This window comes from Engystomops pustulosus, chromosome 1 (assembly GCF_040894005.1).
Source record: "Engystomops pustulosus chromosome 1, aEngPut4.maternal, whole genome shotgun sequence".
Taxonomy (NCBI): domain Eukaryota; kingdom Metazoa; phylum Chordata; class Amphibia; order Anura; family Leptodactylidae; genus Engystomops; species Engystomops pustulosus.
In genome coordinates, this window is record NC_092411.1 from 172,035,978 (window position 1) to 172,060,385 (window position 24,408).

Genomic DNA, 24,408 nt, shown 5'->3' on the forward strand with positions numbered 1-24,408 from the left:
AAATGTGATCCAAACAGAAAATATTTACCTTCACATCTCCTAAATGTAATAGATGGACATGTGTAGAGTTTACAAATGCCTCATATTGATATGTGCGCAAGAATAAACCATCCTAATATCACTAAAACTGAAATAACTAAATATCTGCTTTTAGAAATTTTAAGACCGTCACAACCTACAAAATATATCAATAAAACGGATTAAAAAGTAAAGGCACCCGTAAAACTTTTATATTTTTGAAAGCAGACAACCAGGTGATGGATTTGGCAATTAAAATTTGACCACCCTCATGTAACCTTGTGACAAACACAAATTATTAAACAAAAAGTGCATTTAAAATGCCTTGATAACGTACATTTTTACATAAAACTCACATCAAAGTGGAGGTTTACGCACAAATAGGGATTTAAAAATAATAACACAGTGAGCAGTGAGCAGATTTATATACACCACAATACACAACATCAAGAATTTACACTCCCTAAAATGCTAAATCAAAAACCGTGACATATTTGGTTGGTATCCACAAATGTTTAAAACTATATCACACACAAAATAAAAAGCTCCTATTCTGTCAAAATACATTTTTAAAAGAAATCACCATGAAAACAAGAATAACTTTTGAATTCATACATACTACCATCTTCATGCAACTTTGCAGCAAACTGCAATAAAATGCAAAAGTTGCATAAAAATTCTAAATTTCCTCTAAAATATGTACAAATCCAGATACTTATATAATGAAAATATACTTTCCTAAAACAGCAAGATTTGAGGAGATTATACATACCCCACATGTGTATATTCATCAAAATATGCAGCAAAGGGAAGGTTTGCTCCCTTACACAATGGTAACCCAAATAAATAACTATATATCCATAAACCCCTCTAATTAGATAATAAAAGTTACTTTTAGATCTGCGCCATTGTATTATCTGCACAATAACAGAACCCTCCGCGATTCATAAGAATGAGAGTGACAACATCATAACATAGGTGAAAATAGTGGAGAATGGTGGGAAATAAAAACTTCATTGAGGAACATGTGTGTGTTTTTGGTGTTACATAACTTTATGGGCATGTTCTGGGTCGCGGTATTAATGTAGCGACATTAGGCGAAGAGGATCGAATGTTCATCGTATTAGTCAATTTTCACCAAAAAAACCCCATCATGAAATAAAAGGCAATAAGAGAGAAAGAGTGTTCTTAGATAGTTCTGCATAGAGAAGGGTTAAAAACATGAATATTATTATCCCTTATGAAAATGTAGTAACATATAAATTGAATATTTCCATTATCTGTGAAGTGCAGCAGCTCATGTGTCCAGCAAATTCTCCCTGTAGCCTGATGGCTAAGAGTTTGAAAGGGGGTACACTTCAGAAGGCTGTAACTCTGGCTCTGTGACACATAGAACCTCTTCTTTTTTCTTATGAAAGATGAGAGTCTCCTCTTGATATGTATCTAAATGTTTTTCTAAGTGTCAGGAAAATGGAGATACTAACTGCAGGGCCGGCGCTATGGGTAGGCAAATCTCTTCTTTCAAATGAATCTAAAATTGTGTTTCTAGGTGCTAGGGATCCAGAGATATTCAGGTTTAAAGTGAGAATTTCAGGTGCGATTCTTATATGTAAAAATCACTCCCGACAGCATTTAAACAGTTAATTTAACTGTTTAAATGCAGTCGGCAAATGTCCACTTTGCCTACCCATAGTGCCGGCCCTGAATACAGTAACATATAAGCACATGCAATATATATATATATATATATATACGCAGATTAGCAAATACACACGTAAATACAATGTCATATACAGTCATGCAACATATAAACAAACATACAGTTTATACACACACCACACACACACAAACACAGCATATACACACCCTGATACTGTGGGTCCCATAGCAGCAGTTATGGCTGCTCCACTTGTAGCTACACTCCTGAGAAAGATGTATTTTTTATGACTAGATACATTCAAATGAAACTGTTTTTATAAAAAATAGCTAGTATGAAAAAAAAAATATATATACTTATCTTGAAGATATTTTTCCTTTTAAGGCAGCTTAGATGTGAAATGATGATTGTCACAGAAGAAACATGACCTGAATGTGTGAATGTGAAGTAATGTAGCAGTGTGCACATTTACCCTTTTCAGCTGCATATCAGTCTGCAAGAGTATGTGAGACAGGGGCTTATTTAATAAGGGTCCCGTGACCGCATTTGCACGGATTTTCCGACGTTTTCTGTGATCGTGCTGCTGGGACAGGTATTTTAGTAGGCGATTGTGTCACATGCAATCGGACTTAGTCTGAAGCTCCGGCTTTCATGCAACACAAATCGGGTGGGCCGTCAGACGATCTGACGGATTCTGACAAACGGATTCAACTTAAAAATTGTGTTTCAAGCCACACACTTGCATAGACTGGGAGGAAGATGGTGAACTCCAGCAGATCTGATCGGGGAAGCAACACATTCAGCAAATCGAGCACGCAATCTTCTTGAATAGCGGCACAGTGCATTATTGTCAGAGAATGCACTTTCGGGATCTCCTCTGGACCAGGTAAGTAAATGTACCCCATAGTCTTAATTGTCCACAGCTATGGTTGTGGTGCACAGTCTAAAAATGTCACCCACAGTTAAAGGAGTGCCAATAGGTAGTAATTTCAGAGGGCAGCCAAAACACCAGCTGTCTGTAAAACAATTTTACAGTTGGTAAATGCGCAGACTGATTTGCATATCCATAATAATATGCTCTATGGTTACCTTTTATGACACACAGATAAGTGGTGTTAAATTAAATGTTGTATCTTTAAGAGTTTCAGTCACAGAAGACAAATACAGAAAATCAGTATCCATGGCTAACAGCAGAACATACATGGTGTACCTCTTGGGTAACCTGGGCTTCTTATTTCAACTCATCCCCATTCCATCGAATAGTATTGAGCTGCACAAAGGTCATAAGACACATAGATATTACTGGACTGGAGTGTGGGCAGAATGAGCACCAATCAATATATTACTGTAATCAATTGCATACTATACAGTGTTATTTTGTATCTGTTCATGAAATATACAATTTAAAAGTAAACAACAAGCATAAAATGATTAGCACCAGCCATAGTGTTTGGTCAAAACAGCACCACAAAAAATCTTCCAAGTAGTTCCTAAGAATACATTTGAAAAAGTAAAAATTCCTGCAATGTCCAGCAGTGCACGAGTACTGATTAAATCTCTTCGTGATACCAGACCTTTTTATGTAGCCTTCTTATTTTCCATTATATATTATATGAATTAAAATAATAGTGTATTTTCTTGCTATGGTCAAAATAGACACTTTGAGCAATCATTTGGTTTTCATCAGTTACGAGGTGATAAAAGTGGTGAATATGAAGAAATACATTCGGCAGCATGTTAATGCCACCAGTGAAATGTGAGCAATATACAACAGCACCAAAAAAAATTGAAGATAATTCCTCTATTTAAAATACGAAAATGTCTTCCTGGACGTGAGGCGTAAACATAACTAAAAAATGAATAGAAAAAGAAAAGAAGAAACTATGCTCACAGGGAACTTTTAAAAAATGGGAAGCCATCAAATACAAAAAAACATTGTTCATTTATCACAAAAGACAGCTACTCAACAGCATCAGTGGCCCTGACACGTCCGGCAACACATCTGCCTGAAGTATGGTCGGCTACAGAACTTAAACTTGAGCACCAGGGGGCAGTAAGCCACTTTGTTAACATCTTTACATTCTGTAGAGAGAGAGAGAAGGGAAAGAATGTTAGAGACAGGAAGGAACTGAAGAATATTTGTTTTTTCACATTGGGAAAGGATGAATATACTGTATAGACTGAAGCTTTAATATTATAGGAGGATTACAAAGGAGGTGCAGATAACATGTAAATGCAAGATATTATTTGTATAATTAGTAAAAGGTAATAGTTCTTACCATCTGGGCTGTCAGAAGGTTCATCCTCACATTTATTTTCACACTGTTGCATTGCAGGGGGGCGCACAGACTCTATGCATTCCCCCGAGGGCTGTCCTGTGTGGCTTACACACTGTACAGAACGCCTTTGCTGTCCAAGTCCACATTGTGCTGAACACTGGAGAAAATGGATTATATCATTGTCACTAACTGTACTTTTAATCTTAGAAAAATGTACATATATTATTAATATTTGTTTCCTACCTCAGACCATTCCCCAGCCACCCAGCGAGGTGGGGGACAACGTTGCAGTGTACACCTCATACTAGTGGCAGGCTTATCCTTTGCTTGGCATTGGGAGGCTGGCAATGTGTTCTCATTTTCTCCTGACTTGCAAAGGACGACTCTATGTCTATATCCAGGACCGCAGCTTGGAGTACACTACAGGAAGAAGGGTTGCTGATCAAATAACTGAATTGTTTCTTGTTTTCTGGTTTCTTACCTCCGCCTCAACAGGCAATTCTTGTGCAGTAATTAAGCTCTCCTTCTCATGCAACACACTGGCACTACACAGTAAAAGTCCATTTAAGCTTCTGTATAGTCTAATAATGATATCTGAACATAATAGGGGAAAGCAAAAAAAGTTTGACTGTAATCATTTAAATCATTCCCTTTCTATAGTACTACACAGACCTACTGTCATGACTCACAAATTGTACTGATGAGATCAGGTTTCAGGCTTCTTGCTGGGAAACCACTCCCAGAGCTGCCTGTGATTGACAGCTGCATTTCTGATCCTGGGAAAGCTGGGTGTGCCTCTGAACTCGTTTTGCCTGCAGCTGCGGTTTGAGTGATGGACGGCTGAGCCAGTCAGAGCTGGAGGCAGTGTCCATTACTGCCTTATATTCTGCTCAGCCCCTTCATTTGGTGCTGGTTATTGCAGTCTTTCTGTGTATCTAGTGCTCTTGCTATTGTGTTTCTTGATATTCTGTGTACCGACTTCTGCTTTGCCTACGGACCATTCTATTTGCTATACGAATCTGTACCTTTGCCGCCATCTTGGTTTTGACCCGGTTTGTTTGACTTCACTTGTCTGTCTGTATTTGTTGTTTGTCCCTCAGTATCGTTTATCTCCTTGTGTGACCCCACCTTCCTGTCTGTCTAGTGTCGGTTTCTGTTACCAGTGTGAACACTGACCTATATCAGTATCCCGGTTACCTGTCCGCTCCACCATCCAGCAGCTGCCAGACAAAGTAGGTTTTCTCTGTCATCTTGTAGGGTCACTCAGGGACCATCAGTTAGGTTCCTGATAGTGGGTTCGCCCTTACTAGGGCGGTTTATCTGCTTTAGGCAGGGCCTTAGTCCGCAGGGACGTCGCAGGGTGAGTTCGCCACCACCTACCTAGTCTGACAGCTAGCGCCAAGCCTGGTTGTGGTTGCGCGGTTGCTGGACAGGTGCTGACATAATAACCAGCCTTACTTACACTATGGAGGCCATGGAAGCTGTTGTTAGTCAGGTACAGAGTCTGGCTCACATGGTTCAGAATCTGTCTGAACATGTGCAGCAGCAGGAACAGCGCCTCCCTTTGATTTCAGATCAGTCTGTGTATGAGCCTAAGGTTAAAGGGGTTGTCCGAGTTCTTTAAAAAAAAAGCTGCACTCAGTTCCGGCCGGACCCGACAACCTTCCGGCCCCCATACACAATGCTGTGTATAGGGACGGATAGGCGTGCCCGGCCACGGCCGGCCGGAAGCTGAATCCAGCGCTGCTCCGGCGGCCATGTTTGTTTACATGGCGCCCGGACCGGAGCGACAGCAGCACTGGATACGGGAGGGCACTGGGAGGTAAGTACATCTTTATTTTTTTTTAAGCAGCCCTGTCCCGGCCACTTTTAGCTTTTTTTTAAAGAACTCGGACAACCCCTTTAAGCTTCCTGATCTCTTTGCTGGAGACAGAAGATTTTTTTTTCCCTTCAGGGAGAGTTGCAAGCTGTATTTCCGCCTTAGGCCCCAGTCTTCTGGTAATGATGCTCAGAGGGTAGGCATCATCATGTTCCTTCTGCGTGGTAGCCCTCAGGAATGGGCATTTTCTTTAGCCTCTGATGCCCCAGAGGTGTCCTCAGTAGACCTTTTCTTTTCAGCATTGGGGTCTTTATATGAGGAGCCAGATAACACCAGCTTTGCTGAAGCTCAGTTGACTGCCTTGCGTCAGGGAAAACGTGCTGCGGAGGATTATTGCTCTGAGTTCAGAAGATGGTCCATTCCAAGTGCTTGGTATGATAGAGCCCTAAGATACCAGTTTAGATTGGGCCTGTCTGATGCTATTAAAAATCTGTTAGTGGGACATTCTGAGCCTAAGACCTTAGAACAGGCCATGACTCTAGTAGTCAGAGTAGACAGACGTCATAGAGAACGTAAGCATGAACGTGAGTCTGTTTTTCCTCATCCTTCTTCTCTACCTTCTTCCACTGTCCTACCTGCTCTATCTAAAGAGCCCCTAGAAAATACTATAGAGCCCATGCAAATAGAAGTGGAAGAGCCCATGCAGATCGAAGTGGGAGTCATGTCACCTCAGCTACGCAGAGATCTACGCAAGAGGAATGTCCTATGCTTCTACTGTGGGAACTCCGGTCATTTCATCGAGTCCTGTCCTATCAGACCTCCGGTGAAGAAGCATCAGCATCTAAGTGATAATCGAGGAGGTCACTTAGGTGCCCAGGTATTTCCGAAACCTCAGATGAGGTCACCTGTTATTGGTTCTTTGACTAAAGATAAGATGTCTGACAAGGCCATTGTTGACTCTGGGTCTGAGCGCTACAAGTCCATTAACCTTGGGTTATGTGGTATACAAAACCCTGAACCTGTGTCTGTTTTGCCTCCTAAGGTTACTGTGTCTGCTAGTGAGCCAGATTTATTTACTGTCATCTGTGGTCATCAACATCTGGCTCCTGATAACACCCCTGCAGATAAGCTATTTGTACCTACCCAACACCGGGTCCAGCTTATGGAGGAATGTCATGGTACTGCACTTTTTCTGCATCTTATTGGTGGCCTGAATGGTCACATGATGTGGAGGAATATGTTGCAGCATGTAACTGTACTAAGGCCAAGGTTTCCAGAGAATGCCCAGTGGAATTCCACTGGGCATTCTCTGGAAACCTTGGCCTTAGTACAGTTACATGGTGCAACATATTCCTCCACATCATGTGACCATTCAGGCCACCAATAAGATTCAGAAACCATATTTCTAGTAGCAGTGACTCCAGAATGTTCAGCAAGTGCAGTACCATGACATTCTGTTTAATGTAAACCATGGACACATGTAACTATGAATTTTGTCAAAGAATTGCCACCTTCTCAGGGCATGCCAGTAATTTGGGTGGTTATTGACCGTGTATCTAAAATGTGTCATTTCTTTCCGCTAGAGAAATTGCCTAATGCCAAGGAATTTGCCACTCTGTTCATTGACAATGTTCTTAAATTGCATGGGGTACCGGAGTCTGTTATTTTTGATCAGGGGGAACCATTTAAATCTGTGAGTTTCTGGAGTGAGTTCTGTAAAAAGTTGGGGATACAACTGTCTGGAACACCGTCCTGTCATCCTGAGACTGCTGGGCAATCTGATCAAGACAGTTTGTGGGTTGAGCAGTACCTCAGGAATTTAGTTTCTGACTGCCGGGAAGATTGGAGTACACAGCTATCTATCGCTGAGTTTGTGTACAATCACCAAGACTCCCCATCTACCGCCAAGTCCCCATTTCTCTGCAGTTATGGTTTTGTTCCCGTTTCTCTTGTGTGTCTATGGATTTGTCCAGTAACCCGTATGCAGATGCCATTGTGTCCAGCCTATGTTCTGTTTGGGCACAAGCCCGCAAAAGTCTGCTAAAGGCCCGAGATCTTATTTGCATGGGAACGGATCCTGGGAAAGCTGGGTGTGCCTCTGAACTCGTTTTGCCTGCAGCTGCGGTTTGAGTGATGGACGGCTGAGCCAGTCAGAGCTGGAGGCAGTGTCCATTACTGCCTTATATTCTGCTCAGCCCCTTCATTTGGTGCTGGTTATTGCAGTCTTTCTGTGTATCTAGTGCTCTTGCTATTGTGTTTCTTGCTATTCTGTGTAATGACTTCTGCTTTGCCTATTGACCATTCTATTTGCTATACGAATCTGTACCTTTGCCGCCATGTTTGTTTGACTTCGCTTGTCTGTCTGTATTTGTTGTTTGTCCCTCAGTATCGTTTATCTCCTTGTGTGACCCCACCTTCCTGTCTGTCTAGTGTCGGTTTCTGTTACCTGTGTGAACACTGACCTATATTAGTATCCCGGTTACCTGTCCGCTCCACCATCCAACAGCTGCCAGACAAAGTAGGTTTTCCCTGTCATCTTGTAGGGTCACTCAGGAACCATCAGTTAGGTTCCTGATAGTGGGTTCGCCCTTACCAGGGCGGTTTATCTGCTTTAGGCAGGGCCTTAGTCCATAGGGACGTCGCAGGGTGAGTTCGCCACCACCTACCTAGTCTGACAGCTAGCGCCAAGCCTGGTTGTGGTTGCGCGGTTGCTGGACAGGTGCTGACAACTACCATGTCCTTTCCAGAATAGGCACTATGCTGAGGCAACGACAGGGTCACCAATTCAAATTTTGGCGCCCCTCTCCTACAAACATTAGTCTCCCATGTTTTGCTACTACACCACATTTCATACATAAGTGCCTCATAAATTAATTCTACTTTATAATACCCCCTAGAATTAAAGTAATTACAGCACTCCCAATTGATTATATATATATATATATACTGTACTGTGGGGATGAGCTGCTCCCTATTGCAGATGCTTTTAGACATAAAAGCTTGCAATCAGGAATAAACAACACATGTTTTCTCAGTAAACAGTGCTAAACATGTGGTGCTCATTTCTTATCACAAGCATTTAGATCAAAATGTATGTGCAATCCAGTTAAGCTCTTCCAGGCTATGATTGAATTGTGTGTGTTTATGAAAAAACTCAAACACAACTTGTGAACACAGTCTCAATAATATAGTATCCTCAAATGAACATACACCAGGCTATTATTATAAATTTATATACAGGAGTTACATAATTTTGTTTCTTACCATAAATTAATGACATTTTCATTACTACAGTGCACACATGCCAAAATAAAGGCATATGTGATATGCGGATATGGCACTATATAAATAAAGATTATTATTATGTAAATGTGACGTTTCTGGTCAGAGCTCCGGGCTGACATTTTCTGCAGACTAGCCCGAACCTCTGATGTTGCAAAACTTCTTAATCTCAGCATAAGCAGCTGGTACAACAGAGGAAGGCCAGGTCATTTTTTGGAAAAGTATCCACAAGTCTGAGTTTTCCAATAAGGGGATTGTTGAGGGAGCACTGCTCCAAATGCAAAAGAAGATGCATCCACTCCCAGGAAGAATGGTAAGGCTAAATTCAGCTGGAGAATATGAGCTGAAAGAAAGGCTTGTTTAAGTTGCTTGAAGGCTTGGTAAGGAGGCCATTACCAAGGGTTTCGGGATTTTTGGGTAAGAGCAGTGCTATGAGTTATAATAGATAAAAAATTCCCTTTATGAATCGTCAATAATAGTTAGCAAACCCCCACAAACCTGGTTGAGGCCAGTTTTGGATAGCCTGGACCTTGCTCGCATCCATCTTAAAGGAAACCTACCACTTCGGATAGGGCTTCTAAGCAGCACATGCCGTGCACCAGCTCAGAGTGAGCTGGTGCCGGCGCTTATCTTGGTTATGTTTTTAAACTGTTTTAAAGCGTTTTAACACTTTATTAATATTTATATCCGAACTAGCTTCCCCGCACCGTGGTCCGCGCTCGGCACACCATGCGTGCGACCGTGCGTTAGCCTGAATAGGTAGTGGTCGCGCGGATGGTGCTCCGAGCGCGGACCACGGTGCGGGGAAGCTAGTTCGGATATAAATATTAATAAAGTGTTAAAACGCTTTAAAACAGTTTAAAAACATAACGAAGATAAGCGCCGGCACCAGCTCACCCTGAGCTGGTGCACAACATGTGCTGCTTAGAAGCCCTATCCGAAGTGGTAGGTTTCCTTTAAGGCCTGAGCCTGATAGAAGGACCCACACTACATGCAGTTTGCCTCCGATTCATGAAGACCGGAGCACAGTGTTCATGAATCTGGCACACCCTGTGGACGCCAAAGTGCGTCTGCTGAGTGCACCAGTTTTTTCTGTGCAGGCTCTGATCCGGTTTAGCCATTTAAATGCTGCATTCATGCTGACCGTGGAATTTTACAGGTTAACAACAGTGACGGGGCTTGCTGTTTGTTACAGCTTACATCCCGTGCCTCCCAATGCAGGTTCCGCTCCAGCAATGAGCAGAATGGGCATCGGGACAGAGTACATGTATGGAGCTAAATGCAAAGTACCAGATTTTGGTGCATGGTGTAGACCAGGAAAGGGTTACAGAACTAAAGCTTTATTAAGATTGTTCTAATCTGCATTTTAATCAATATCAACATCAACTGTCTTTCCTTATAGAAGCTTTTATTTAAACTATTATATTTGGATTTGCAAGTGGGCCACTATTTACACACAATTCTTAAGGTTATAATGTAGGGAAATATAAATAAAGAGTAAACTAACTATCCACCTAACCAAACTTAAGACAATCTGCAAACTGATTCCACATGTATTTATAAAGTATCTGTGCCTAAGTCCGCCTCGCCACGCCACAAAATTCTGCACCTAAAGGGGCGTTCCAGTGCCAATTTGGACCGTGCGTCACATTTATTACTCCGAGTTGACAAAATTGCATTCCATCCTGTATGTTTAAGGTGCACCAAAAATAAAGTTGGTGCACACTTCCCTGGCGCACTCTGCACTTCAGTTCTCAGGTTTGGCATGTTGTGGATCGTGTTGTTTGATTAATGGGAAGGGCTGAATGAGGATCCAGTGGTCATGGTCCACATTGGCACTAATGGCATTAATGATTTCAGAGACTTGGGCCATAAGCTCAGGTTTAGGACCTCAATGAAATACTGCGTGTGCCACATTCCAAGAATAGATAAAGAATAGATAAACAAGTGTCTCAAAAGTTGGTTTAGGAAGAAGGGGTTTTGGTTCATGTAGAACTGATGTGATTTTGCTGTCAGGCAACAGCATTGATCGGCTGGATCTCTATAGTGAGTGTGCAGCTGTTTTGTCATATAAAATGGCTAGAAGGGTGGAGGAGTTTTTAAATTGGAGACCTGGGGGAGGATAACTACACTTGTACAACATTGTAGATAGGAAACTTGAAAGAGTTATGGTACATGGGGGAAGAAAGGGGCTGCAGTAAGATCAGCAAATAAAAAGCAATGGAATTGATATAGGTAAAACCATATAAAGTATATGTACACTGATACCAGAAGCTTTACAAACAAAATAGAGGAACTGAAACTTTTAATGCTCAAGGGCAAATATGATATAATGGGTATCAGTAAAACATGGCTGGATAATATATGAATGGGCTGTTAATATAGATGGTTATAGAGGGTTTGATTATTTGATTAAGGGTGGAAATAAGAGGTGGAAAGAATGATATGATGTTACTAGGGGGTTTGTCATAAACCTCCAAATATGATGGGGGATGCTCAGCTGGTCAGTTAAATATATGTGACTTCAAAACACGATGAGGTACTTTGCATGGAACTTCATTTACCCTGATATAAACTGGGGGTCAGAAACCTGCAGGTCCTTCAAAGGCAGCATGTTTCTGTCAATAACAAAAGACAATTACTTGTCACAAATAGTCCAGGACTGAACAAGAAAAGTGTGTGAGGGGGGACTACAACCTCAGTACATAGCTATACATGGAGCTACAGCTATAGTATACAGCCATTCATGGAGTTACAGCCGCAGTACACAGCCATACATGGAGCTACAGCTGCAGTATACAGCCTCACATGGAGTTAAATCCACAGTACAAAGCCATACATGGAGCTGCAGCCAAAGTACACAGCTATACATGGAGCTACAGCCACAGTACACAGCTATACAGGGAGCTACAGCCGCAGTACACAGCTATACATGGAGCTACAGCCACAGTACACAGCTATACAGGGAGCTACAGCCGCAGTACACAGCCATACATGGAGCTACAGCCGCAGTACACAGCCGTACATGGAGCTACAGCCGCAGTACGCAGCCATACAAGGAGCTACAGCCACAGTACGCAGCCATACATAGAGCTACAGCTACAGTACACAGCCATACATGGAGCTACAGCCACCGTACACAGACATACATGGAGCTACAGCCGCAGTACACAGCCATACACGGAGCTATAGCAACATAACATAGCCATACATGGAGCTACAGCCGCAGTACACAGCCATACATGGAGTTACAGCTGTAGTACACGATGAGGTACTTTGCATGGAGAACTTCATTTACCCTGATATAGACTGGGGGTCAGAAACCTGCAGGTCCTTCAAAGGCAGCATGTTTCTGTCAATAACAAAAGACAATTACTTGTCACAAATAGTCCAGGACTGAACAAGAAAAGTGTGTGAGGGGGGACTACAGCCTCAGTACATAGCCATACATGGAGCTACAGCTATAGTATACAGCCATACATGGAGCTACAGCCAAAGTACACAGCTATACATGGAGCTACAGCTACAGTACACAGCCATACATAGAGCTACAGTCACAGTACACAGCCATACATGGAGCTACAGCCACCGTACACAGACATACATGGAGCTACAGCCGCAGTACACAGCCATACACGGAGCTATAGCCACAGAACACAGCCATACATGGAGCTACAGCCGCAGTATACAGCCATATATGGAGCTACAGCTGCAGTACACAGCCATACATGGAGCTACAGCCACGGAATACAGCCATACATGGAGCTACAGCCCCACTACACAGCCATACACAGAGCTACAGTCCCAGTACACAGCCATACATGGAGCTACAGCCAAAGTACACAGCTATACATGGAGCTAAAGCTACAGTACACAGCCATACATAGAGCTACAGTCACAGTACACAGCCATACATGGAGCTACAGCCACCGTAAACAGCCATACATGGAGCTAGTAGCAGGAGATCACAGGGTTTCTCACCAGCAGTAAACACCTGTCACCCACCTCACTGTGGATGCACCCCTCTTGGTTATTGGGACGCTGAGATCTGGTGAGTTATCCTGCTTAAATGCATGGATATTTTAGCCTAGAAGCAGACGCGCTCCTTTCCCATGAACAACGTTTCAGGGGGGACCAGTGGCACCTCAGGGCATAAGCTCTGCAGTGCCTGTTGATCCTTCAATGACACTGTAGATTTGCACCCTCTTGCAAATTTCGCCATGAGTGTTCCATATGCGCAGGTAATCATTCAGCAGCGCATTGTTTTAAAAGGGCAAAATCTAACTCAAAATTGGCCTCCACCGAATTGGCAGAGAACACCGGTTAGGCTGGACATGATGCAGCGGTGGTTAGAGAGGAATCCCAGGAAGCGGGAGGCCACACTAATCAGTAGTGGTTTTTCTGTGTTTTTTTTTTTTAATACCACATGATTATAGTCCAGTTTTGATGTTGTCGGGTAATTTAAAATCAGTGAAAGAGAATGTAGCAGTGGCTAAGGAAAAATTGTACAAGGAGGTGGAGACAGGAAGGATGGCTGGGCCATTTCTTAATTTGAGGGTATCCCCACTTGGTCTGGTCCCCAAATATGACACAAGGAAGTTTAGGTTAATTCATCACCTGTCCTTCCCTAAGGGGGATTCAGTCAATGATGGTATCACAAAGGAGGATGCAGTTTCATATACTTCATTGAATAGCGCGGTAATGATGGTCCGCAATGCGGGTAAAGGTACGTTGTTGGCAAAATCCGATATTCAGTCGGCTTTTGCCTGCTGCCGGTGCATCACAACTGCTTCCATCTCCTGGTTTGTCATTTAGAAGGTCAGTTTTATTTTGACATGTGTTTGCCTATGAGCTGTTATTATTTTGAGGTGTTCAGTACGTTTCTGGAGTGGATGGTAAAAGTAGAAACGGGCCGGGTATCAGTTCATTACTTCAATGATTTTTTTTTGTTCATTTGGGCTGGGGAATCTGATGTCTGTGCTCATTTGTTGGCAGTTTTTCGGTCCCATATGGAAGCAATAGGTGTTCCGATAGCTGAAGATAAGACGGAAGGTCCAGTTCATGTTTTGTCATTTTAGGAATTGAAATAGACACGACTGCAATGCAATTTCATTTGCCGGAGGACAAGTTGTTGCGTTTATCCGAGATGGCGTGGGAGGTGAGCGGTGCTCGTTAAGTGACATTTAAAAAGTTGCAATCACTGATTGGCCTGTTAAATTTCGCCTGCTGATTCATCCCTATGGGGGGGGGGGGAGAATTTGTCCAGGCGTTTGTCAATGGCTACTGCAAGGATACCTCGACCGGAGCATTTTATCCAGTTCACCAAGTCTGACCTGTTAATCTGGCAAGAATTTTTGAAATCATATAACAGCCAATCAGTTTGTCAACTTGATGAAATGGGGAATACATATTTGCAACTGTTCACTGATGCGGCAGGTAGCCAAGGTTTTGGTGTACATTGGTGTGCGGCGGCATGGCCAGAGGTGTGGTCAGAGATAGGCTTAACAAAAAATATGAAGCTGTTGGAATTGTTTCCCAGAGTGGTAGCGGTTCAGCAAGCTGGCGTATACGTTTTTGGACGGATAACTTTGCAGTTGTACATGCAGTCAACAGTTTGTCTTCTAGTTCATTGCCTGTGTTGGCTTTGCCACCTGGTGCTGCGTAGTTTGCAGTATGTTGTCACAATTTGTGCTAAGTATGTTCAGGGAGTAGAAAACACAATGGCTGACGCATTGTCTTGACTTCAGTACACTGCATCAGGCCGGAAATCATCTAGCACTACCACCTCCTCCATCCTCAGAATGTATGCCATCTCCACAGACCACATGGCCCTGGACGGGGGGGGGTAGTCTACTTCCATAATCTGGGAATGACACGTCTCATTGCCATGATGAAATGCCTCAAAAGCCCGGATCTGACTGCAGAGAAGGGTTTACGGGAAGACGTCAATCTATCATGTAGCGAAAAAACCGCCTCCCATAAATCCTTGACTACAGGGCATGCCCACTGTGAAGGACCCGCAATGTTTCATACCCCTGAAGGGTGCGCAAGGTCACTTAGTTATCCTTTTATAGACACTCCCAGAAGGCACTTTGTTTTGAGAGGTGCAGGAAGTGATTTAAAGTCCACACAACTTCCGGATATGGCACAACAATAAATCACAGCCCTGAACTGAAGGAGCTGCCACCAGTTCTCCTTTAATATAAGCCCGGTCTGTAAAGGGATTATATAGGGTGAGGAACCAACCCGGTAGCATGTATATAAACAAGACTCAGACGTGGGGATTCGTGGATCGCGATAAAAGAGCAACACAGATTACATTTTATATTTAATTTCCTTAAGGGCATATTATTAAAAACAATATATACAGTTGGGATATATACAGTTACACAGAGTACAAAATAAAAGGTAGCACTACAAGTAAGAGCAGTTCAGTAAGTTTGTTACCCTGTGTGTGGTGGGCCTAATGCAACCGGTTAGTTCACACCTTAAGATCCTTCTCTGCTCTTGATGTTACAATGGTTCCTAGTCAAAAGACTCTGTGGCCTTAGAGATACCTGAATATGTCAGTTGCGGACACACCTCTGCCAACCCAACAGGAGGAGTCATGGGTCCCTCCTACCAAGTACTACAACCAGAGCCCTGGAGAAGCCATAGCATCTCAATGGGAAGTCGTAGGGTCATGGTTCTGGTATAATTGGATCCTTGGGTCCATCAAACCCAATGGGAAATTTGGATTATTGGACAGAGGAGAAAGCGGACCAGGGCCGGAAGTAGACAGCCCTCTACACTGCACTCCATCCCTGCAAAACTACATTAAATAGAGGAGATAGGAGTAGTTGCCCTGAATGAGAACCAGGAGGGATCCACAAAGCTGCAAGAATAGGGGAAAAATTGCTAGTTGTTTCAATTTCCACCCACAGCCTATGACGGTCGTCATGTAAGAGGTTAATAATACAAGAGAGCACCGTGGCGGAATTATACAGGGCAAAATCCAGGCGCACCACTCCCCCTAGCACTTGGGCCTAGCAAAATCAATTTAAACAGTTCTGATTTGGATACATTCGCATGGAAGTTCGAGACTGCCAAGTACCTGTTTAATTCTTTTAGTATTGCTGGGTGAGTAGATTCAGGGTACATGACATACAGCAGTATATCGTTTGCTGAGACTGACATCTTGTGTATGGAGTCGCCAACAGTAATCCCAGTGATTTCACTATTAGCACTGATTGCATTCGCCAGCAATTCCATGACTCAGATATACAGCAGTGGGGATATGGGGCATTCCTGCTGTGTTCCATTCCGCACATAGAAGTATTTTGACAAGATACCACTAACCCTGACCTGGGGCCTGTAATTGTGATATAGTGCCATGATGCAGGCATCATGGCAGGACCTAACCCTATACTATGCAACATGGCTTCCAGGAAGCCCCATCCCACTCTGTTGAAAGCCTTATTAGCATCAACACCCAGAAGGCACAAAGGAATTTGTTTTGACCCGGTTCTGTGCATCAAAGAGAAAGTCTTGATGGTATCATCCTTGGCTTCTCGTTCCTGGGACAAAACTGACCTGTTCCCTGTGTATTAAATTCGTATTAAATTTGGAACAAGGGGTTTAAATCTCATGGGTAATATCTTTGAGTAGATTTTAATATCAATATTGATGAGGGAGATGGGCCTAAAGTTAGCACAATGTGTAGCATCGCTGAATTGAAGGTCCCAATGCTGTATCTTATACCTTCAGCTCCTCCCCCAACATCTTATAGAACCTGGCCATGAAGCCATCCGGTCCAGGGCTCTTGCTTATCTTTAACCCTTTAACCACCTGCAGCATCTCCTGTTCAGAGAACTCCCTCTCCAGTTCCGCTGCCTCATCCACATGTATCCACTGATGGCATACTCCTGCAGATATGTCTGTATGGCCGGATCCTCACAATTCAAGAACACCATGAGACACAAACAGGTGGTCCAATCTACTGTACGAGCTATGGGAATAAGCATGGTGGCTATAGTCCCGAAACCCAGGGTGGAGGACCCTCCAAAGGTCCACTAATTCTATACTTGATAACTCCTGCTTAAGTCTACTGATTGCTGCAAAGGAAATCACCTCCTAGGATTATCGGGGAGCCATCCGTGAGCTCCCGCAGATTGCGCAAGGCCTCGATTCCAAAAGACACCTGCCTTGAATTCGGAAAATACACATTACCAAATGTCAATACTCCCAATTCACCTTCACAAACAAGGATCTCCCTAATGGATCTGACCGTCGAGTTGAGAATTTGAGGAGAGAAAGAGTAATGGAAGGCAATCGCCACCCCTTTAGCTCTATGTATGGGGCTCGGTGAGTAGAACCATTTGTTGTAATATCTATTATAGTCAGTATTATAATGGGTCTCCTGTAGAAGAAGGGCCATAGTTCTCTGCCTGTGAAAATGGTACACAATCTGCCCACGTTTGCTAGAGCTATTTAACCCCCTGACATTGAAGGAGCTAAATGTTAGCGAGGACATGTTTAGCAATTAAGAGTTGGATAGGATGAGATACTTAGGGAAAGAAACACTAGACAAGTCAACCAGACAAACAGGCAACACACCAGACACACCCACACTTTGTGTAACCTTACCTAAGGTAAACTACCGTGTAAAACTACAGCAGATAATAGTCCTTATAAGATATCTAGAGTCGACCAACCCAATCAGCTGCCCCAGAACCTATCCCTCCTGGGGGGTAGAGTCAAAGTACAGTGCCAGTGACCCTACCCCCCCACTTCCCACGTGAAATACCATAATTATACCAGTATACATTACAACAGGGACCTCTTACAATCGATACAATCTCTCATCCTAGAGACAGATCTCTCTAATTAATCTACTTAGATACTCACAGAAATAACTTGGGAGTCGGAGGACCCTAGAGCATGCAAAAATTAAACAGTAAAACACATAGCAGGTAATTCAAATATAGAAAGATGCAGAAGAACAGGCACTACCCAAGTCTCTCCATACTGTAAACACAGTGTGAACTCTCCCCAATAGCACAGGACGGTACCTTCTCCAATCGCTGGTGTAATGGGATCTATTGTGGTGCTCTGTTCCCAATAGAATAGAAGCCAGTAGTGGAAAGTCCAAGAACAGAACGGCACTCACTTTTCTCAATCCACGATTCCTTTATTCAAGCGTTAAAACATCAGATATCTGAGGACGCCGGGGTCCACAAGGTAACAGCCTGTTTCGCGCGTATAGCGCTTTGTCAAACCTCCAGGCTGTTACCTTGTGGACCCCGGCATCCTCAGATGTCTGATGTTTTAACGCGTTCAAATAAAGGAATCGTGGATTGAGAAAAGTGAGTGCCGTTCTGTTCTTGGACTTTCCACATAGCAGGTAATACAAGAACATCTGAGCATTAGAAACCCCTCCCAACCCTACAACAACAACTGCAGCTTAGGTTTCCATAACATTTCCTGGTTTCGTGGCACGTGTAATACGGCAATAATGGCCACTTTCCTGGAACCATGAGCATATCAGCTGCAAAACGTACGAACAATATAAGAATAAACAGCCTGTAGCTTTGGAGGTGGAAGGTGCCCCTCTTCTCGGGGATCTCTGCGCTTTCGTCTTCTGCGCCACTTTTCGGACCTCCGGTGGTGGAACAGGTGGTAACACCGTCATGGCTGGCCATTCCGGAAGAGCTATTTGTGGTAGCTCTAATGTTCCAAGAAAAGTTGGTAGATCACCCAAGTCCTTGAAGTTGGCCATTCTGTCCACCTTCTTGGTATGCAGCTGGAAAGGACACCCGATCGATACAAGATCTCCTTTTCACATACAGCAGTTTATAGCGGACAAACAGCTTTCCGCAGAGATGACTTGTCTTTCTCTTGTCACCCTCAAAATGGCCTCCTTCTCCTTATAGAAATGGATGCGGCAGATGATATCCTTGGGTCCAGCTGGATCTGAGCTTTTGGGCCCGAGGGCTCAATGAACTCTATCCATTTGCACTCTGTGTAAAGTAGAGGGCCCCAAAAGATCATGAAATAACTGGGTGACCACAGAATCCAACTCTTGTGGAGGCACTTCCTTAAATAGTCCCCTTATCTGCAAGTTGTTACGTGTGTGACAGATTTAAATGTATCATTATTTCTGCTAGTCAAATTGTTTAATTTTTGCGACTTTTGTCGTATTTCTACTTTTTTGCGACTTTTCACTTGTCGTTTTTCAAGTATCCCTTGGTCTGCACCTTGTGCAGTGTGCCCTATTTATCTTGGTTTCCCAGATGTTCTGTGCGACTTTTCACTTTTGTATCTTATGTATTTTTTTTGCTTATTTTTGGGACCTTTTTAGACGCAAATCTGTACCTGCTCCAGGGCAGGTGCAAAGGGAGGATTTTTTTCATGGATCCTATTTTAACATGTAAAGTGGAATTATTTCACATGCTTTAAATGTTTAAAATTTTGCACAGTAGCCAGTTGTTTTTTTTTAATTCAGAAATTTTTGCATTTTTTTTTTATTCATTGGTTACTTCTAAGGGTGCGGTCACACATTGCATTTTGAAACCTATTACAACAGCTGAGGAAACACCACATTAAAGAATGTGTTAACATTGCGTTTACTATCCGTTTTGTAAATTATAATGTTAACAGTAATGTAATTAGGCAAATCACCTCTTCTCAGCTGTTGTAATAGGTTTCAAAATACAATCGAAATGCAACGTGTGACCACACCCTTAACACCACGTGTGACCCCAGCCTCATATGTCTTCATCTCCCCGGGGTGTGACTAGAGTGCTTAAAAATGCAGGACACCGCCTCAAATTCAATATTAACAGTAGTGTCCACTGCTGTATATAACCCCCTCACGTGGCTTGTGTCCATGTGGATTTGAGACATTTCCAAGAAAAAGTCTCAAAAAGAAGCCAAAATTTGCGCCAGACAGGATAGGAAACCCTGACCATGTATCACAAGTAAAAAGACATGACCATACATAAGGCGCAAAAAACAGCTGCCAAATGTCTCAAAAATTCACCACAATGAGACAAAACTATGATACATGTCCCCCAATGTTTTCCAGGTGTGCTTGAATGTTAACCAGCTGAGCCCTATGTTCCTGGAGAACAAGCTGATGCGGCTTCTGCTCACATGGATGCATATCTTTAACCCGACCTCCTATATGGGCCACATCCGGTCTCACCTCCTCCACTTCCTTTTTGTGAGAGTCCTCTATACACTGGATAAGGACCTCCAGGTCCTGCCTTGTTGGGATCGCCTGCAGATGCTCCTTCCTGTCCACCACTTTGGCGCTGGGGGAGAACTGGCAACCAGACGAGGCCCCTTCCGAAGCCACTGACACCAATGGTGACGCAGGAGGAAGTAGAGGACTGATGGAGAGGATGGTAGACAGGGCAACGCCATTCTGAGCTGAGAGGGAGATGGAGAGGCGGCACACAAACTCCTCAGATATCGCCGGATGCCTGTAGGAACAGGTGGTTTCTGTTCCTTTTTGCAAGACTTGGGTCTCATAAGCACCAGGGAAATGTAAAACAGTCATGGGCTTATAGGTGGCAGAGGGGGAGATGTTTGGGGTGTTTTGTGTGCAGGATGCTAGGGGAAAAATATGCCAGGCAGCGGAGCACTCGCAGGCTGCGTCTGGCTTGCTCAGCAGTCATCCACGCTCCCCCTACAATATATTTTTAGTCAGGGCTTCTATATAGTTTTTCAGTATATTTATTCAGTGGGCATAATATCTATTATATTTAATATTATTATTTAATTTAAAAGATCACAGTGTATATTTGACATATGCAGGAGCACAATATGGTCAGATTTGTTTTAGATATGATATATGTGGGGGTAGAGTAAGGTCAGTTTTTAGTATGAGGGGTAAATATGATGGGGGGCGCAGTGTGGTTAGTTGTGGTGTAAGCGTTATTTATGATTTATGCAAGGGACAGAGTGGTCATTGGTGTGAGGAGTATGTATTTGTTATGTTCACACTGTGGGATATATTATTATCCAAATAATAAATTTATCACGAAGGTCTTAAGCTGAAGTAGAACAATCATAGCCTGTAAGTTGCCAGATGCTACATCTACCCGATCAATATTTTAGTGTCACTGACTGGCCTTCTAGTTTCCGCGACATTGATATGTATGACATATGGTTCATGGTGGTAAACTGTAATGTTTGCAATAGGATTGGGGGCACAAAATTTCCCTGTATGGGGCCCTGAATTTCCTGATGGCAGCAGTGGTACAAGTTTGGTCCTCTGAAAAGTTAGCTGTCAATTTCCTAAATGGTGTGCTCTAAATCTATTGCGACTTTTGTCATTGATGGTTAGAAGACTGCTTTATGTAAGACTAGCATTAAATAAGTATTTTGGTTGCAGTTTCTAACGGTCTTGTATGATAGAGGAAATTTTCCCTCAACTAATTGTTTTTAACCCTTTCAGAACCTTGCCCTTTTTTGTTTTTTTCATTTTCATTTTTCACTCCCCATGATCAAAAATCCATAACTTTTTTTATTTTTCCATGTCCAGAGCTGTGTGACAACTTGTTTTCTGCGTAAAAAATTACACTTCATAGAGATGGTATTTATTATTCCATGCCATGTACTGGGAAGCGGGAAAAAAATTCCAAATGCAGTGAAATTGGTAAAAAAAAACACATTTGCAACGTTTTCTTGTGGGCTTGGATCTTACGGACTTCACTGTGCGCCCCAAATGACATGTTTACTTTATTCTTTGGGTCGGTGCGATTACGGGGATATCAAATTTATATAGGTTTGTTTTCAAACATTTAAAAAAATTAAAACCTCCTGTACAAAATTTTTTTCGGGGATTTTGCCATCTTCTGGTGCTAATAACTTTTTAATACTTTGGTGTACAGAGCTGTGGGTGGTGTCGTTTTTTGAGGATTTTGATGACGTTTACAATGTTATCAATTTTAGGACTGTTGAACCTTGTGATCACTTTTTATAGAATTTTTATTTTTTTAAAAAATGTCAAAAAAGTGCCATTTTCGACTTTGGGCGCAATTTTCCTTTATGGGATTAAACGCAGTGAAAAACCGTTATCATATTTTGATAGATCAGACATTTTCGGACGCGGCGATGCCTAATGTGTTTATGATTTTTACAGTTTATTTATATTTATATCAGTTCTAGGGAAAGGGGGGTGATTTGAGTTTTTAGGGTTTTTTATTATAATTTTTTTTTTTTACTTTTTTTATTTTTACTATTTTTCAGACTCCCTAGTGTACTTTAACCCTAGGTTGTCTGTACGATACTACTGTATGGCAGTATATGTGGATTTTACTACTCATACATTACAATGTGCACATTGTTATGCATTGGTTAACCCGAAGTAGCCTCGGGTCTTCGTGAGACCCGAGGCTTTCATGGCGATCCTCGAAGCTTTCCCGAGCGATCAGCGGGAAAACACCCGCGATCGGTGCTGGCAATATGCAGCAAAGACTTACAGGCTATGGAGAGGACTCGGCGAGTGAGCCCTCTCCATGCACCCGCGGCCGACCCGTGACGTGCTATCACGTCACGGGTCGTGAACGGGTTAATACCATGTTATTTTTATAAATACATAACATAAATTTCAAAACATTTCAGTATTTATAGTATACAGTTAGTTTGGTACCTCAGACCAGTCCAGTGCTACCCACTCCGGTGGACACGCTTTGGTGTTACAAGGCTCCAGCATGGTTGGGCGAGGTGTTAGGCAGTTGCTATCATTAAGCGATTTTTCCTCCCCTGATGATACTTTCCGCTGGCAAATCACACTGCGGGTCCGCACACCAGAATTACAGCTTCGGCTACATTCAGTCCATGAACCAACTGCCCACCTAATGTAAAAGTGAGTGTAAATATTGAGTATAAATATTTTATTGAGTATAAATATTGTATAAACATGTTCTTGGTGGGTAATTACGTTGGTGGTAGTGATGCAACATTATTATTATGATAAAAATTCATTGCTAACAAGACAGATTAAAGTATATGTAAATTTTAGCACAAATATAATTGCCATAAAATGGAAACTGTCGCATTTTTCACAAATACAGCTAGTGACAGGTTCCTATAGAGCTCTAGTAACTATATGAACCCCTTCTTTTAGCTAAAAATTATTTCCCTCAAATCCCCATAAAAACTTACCTGGTAACTAGGGATCTAGTCATGCCATGTGACCAGGGTGACATCATCACAGGTCCTTTAGTCTTATAGTACTTGGTGTACCGTTTGCTAATGTTAGGAGGCTAAAGGACCTGCAATGATGTCACTCTGCTCACATAACATTACTGCTGCATGCAAAGAAAGCAGGTGGAGGAGCTGCTGGATTCAGCCTGAAGAGGTCACACCCAAATTATAAAGTTGAATATATGGGAGTACCATTTTTAGTTAAAAGAAGGGTGTTATTTATTTACTAGGGATCTAGGGGAACCTGCCACGAGCTGTATTTGTGAAAAATGTGGTGACAGGTTTCCTTTAATAAGAAATATTACAAAGTTTGTTGTAATCCTGATTTATAAAAAAAAAGTGTTAACATTTCATTGTAATTTATAACATCCTTCTAATATTAACTTTTGTTCTACAGAATAATAGCTAAGGTACACTGGCGGATCCTTATGTGGACGGAGTGGGCAGTTGCCAGCCCTCGGCTGCCCAAACCCCTATAAAAATGTACCCTATGTACTGTTTTCAAGACACTAAACGGTTAATACTGCTGTGAGCTGCAACATGGAGAGTGTACAAACGTTTCCCCTGCTTCCTGTGCACCACTCCTGCAGCAGATTACACTTCAGCAACATTTCAGCAGATTTCTGGCTTTTCAGTAAAGTTCAAAAGGCATCACACTGGATTCCATGGGGAGGAGTGTTGTAAACTAGATCTGGTTGCTGGCACTCGATATCTGAGTGATGGAGGGAGGAGGACTTGCTGGAGGGAGGTGGAATGCTGGAATGCTTATACTTGAGTAAAACTAGCAGTCAGGATTTGGGGGCTGTCTGAGCTATCTTGTTAAGACTTTCCTGGCGGAAAATTGTGTTTGGTGGGACTCGATATTATGAAACTTTGGTTATTGTATATGGGGTGTTTATATAATTAAATGGGGGAGGAGCTGTTTATGAGGGGGGGGGGGTATTGGAGGGAGGAGGCAGTAAATATATAGATCTCTGTAATCACAGCTGTGTGATATAACGAGCTGTGCACCTGTGTGACCATGGTCAGATTTCAGTCCACTGGAAATAAACATCAAAGCTTTCTATAGAATGACAGCAAGCGAAGATCTAGAAAAACGTAAGGAATTGATACAGAAAGTATATTGGAAAATTGTATAACTTTTTATTACACAAACA

General features: G+C 42.6%; 1 protein-coding gene across 5 annotated transcripts in view; it reads right to left on the bottom strand.

Annotated features, from left to right (window-relative positions):
• Window positions 1–223: 223 nt before the first annotated feature.
• Window positions 224–24,408, bottom strand: part of ADAMTS10 (ADAM metallopeptidase with thrombospondin type 1 motif 10) — a 296,280-nt gene continuing 272,095 nt past the window's right edge. For 4 of the 5 annotated variants that reach the window (XM_072113884.1, XM_072113881.1, XM_072113882.1 and 1 more), the window contains 4 exons: window positions 22,695–22,899; window positions 4,198–4,374; window positions 3,955–4,111; window positions 224–3,757 (listed from right to left, as the gene is read on the bottom strand). In XM_072113884.1, coding sequence (XP_071969985.1) covers window positions 3,648–3,757; window positions 3,955–4,111; window positions 4,198–4,374; window positions 22,695–22,899 — 649 coding nt within the window. In that variant the 3' untranslated portion in view covers window positions 224–3,647. Of the gene's footprint in view, window positions 3,758–3,954; window positions 4,112–4,197; window positions 4,375–18,472; window positions 19,054–22,694; window positions 22,900–24,408 lie in introns of those variants that run through there. The other variant, XM_072113885.1, reaches the window with a different exon arrangement.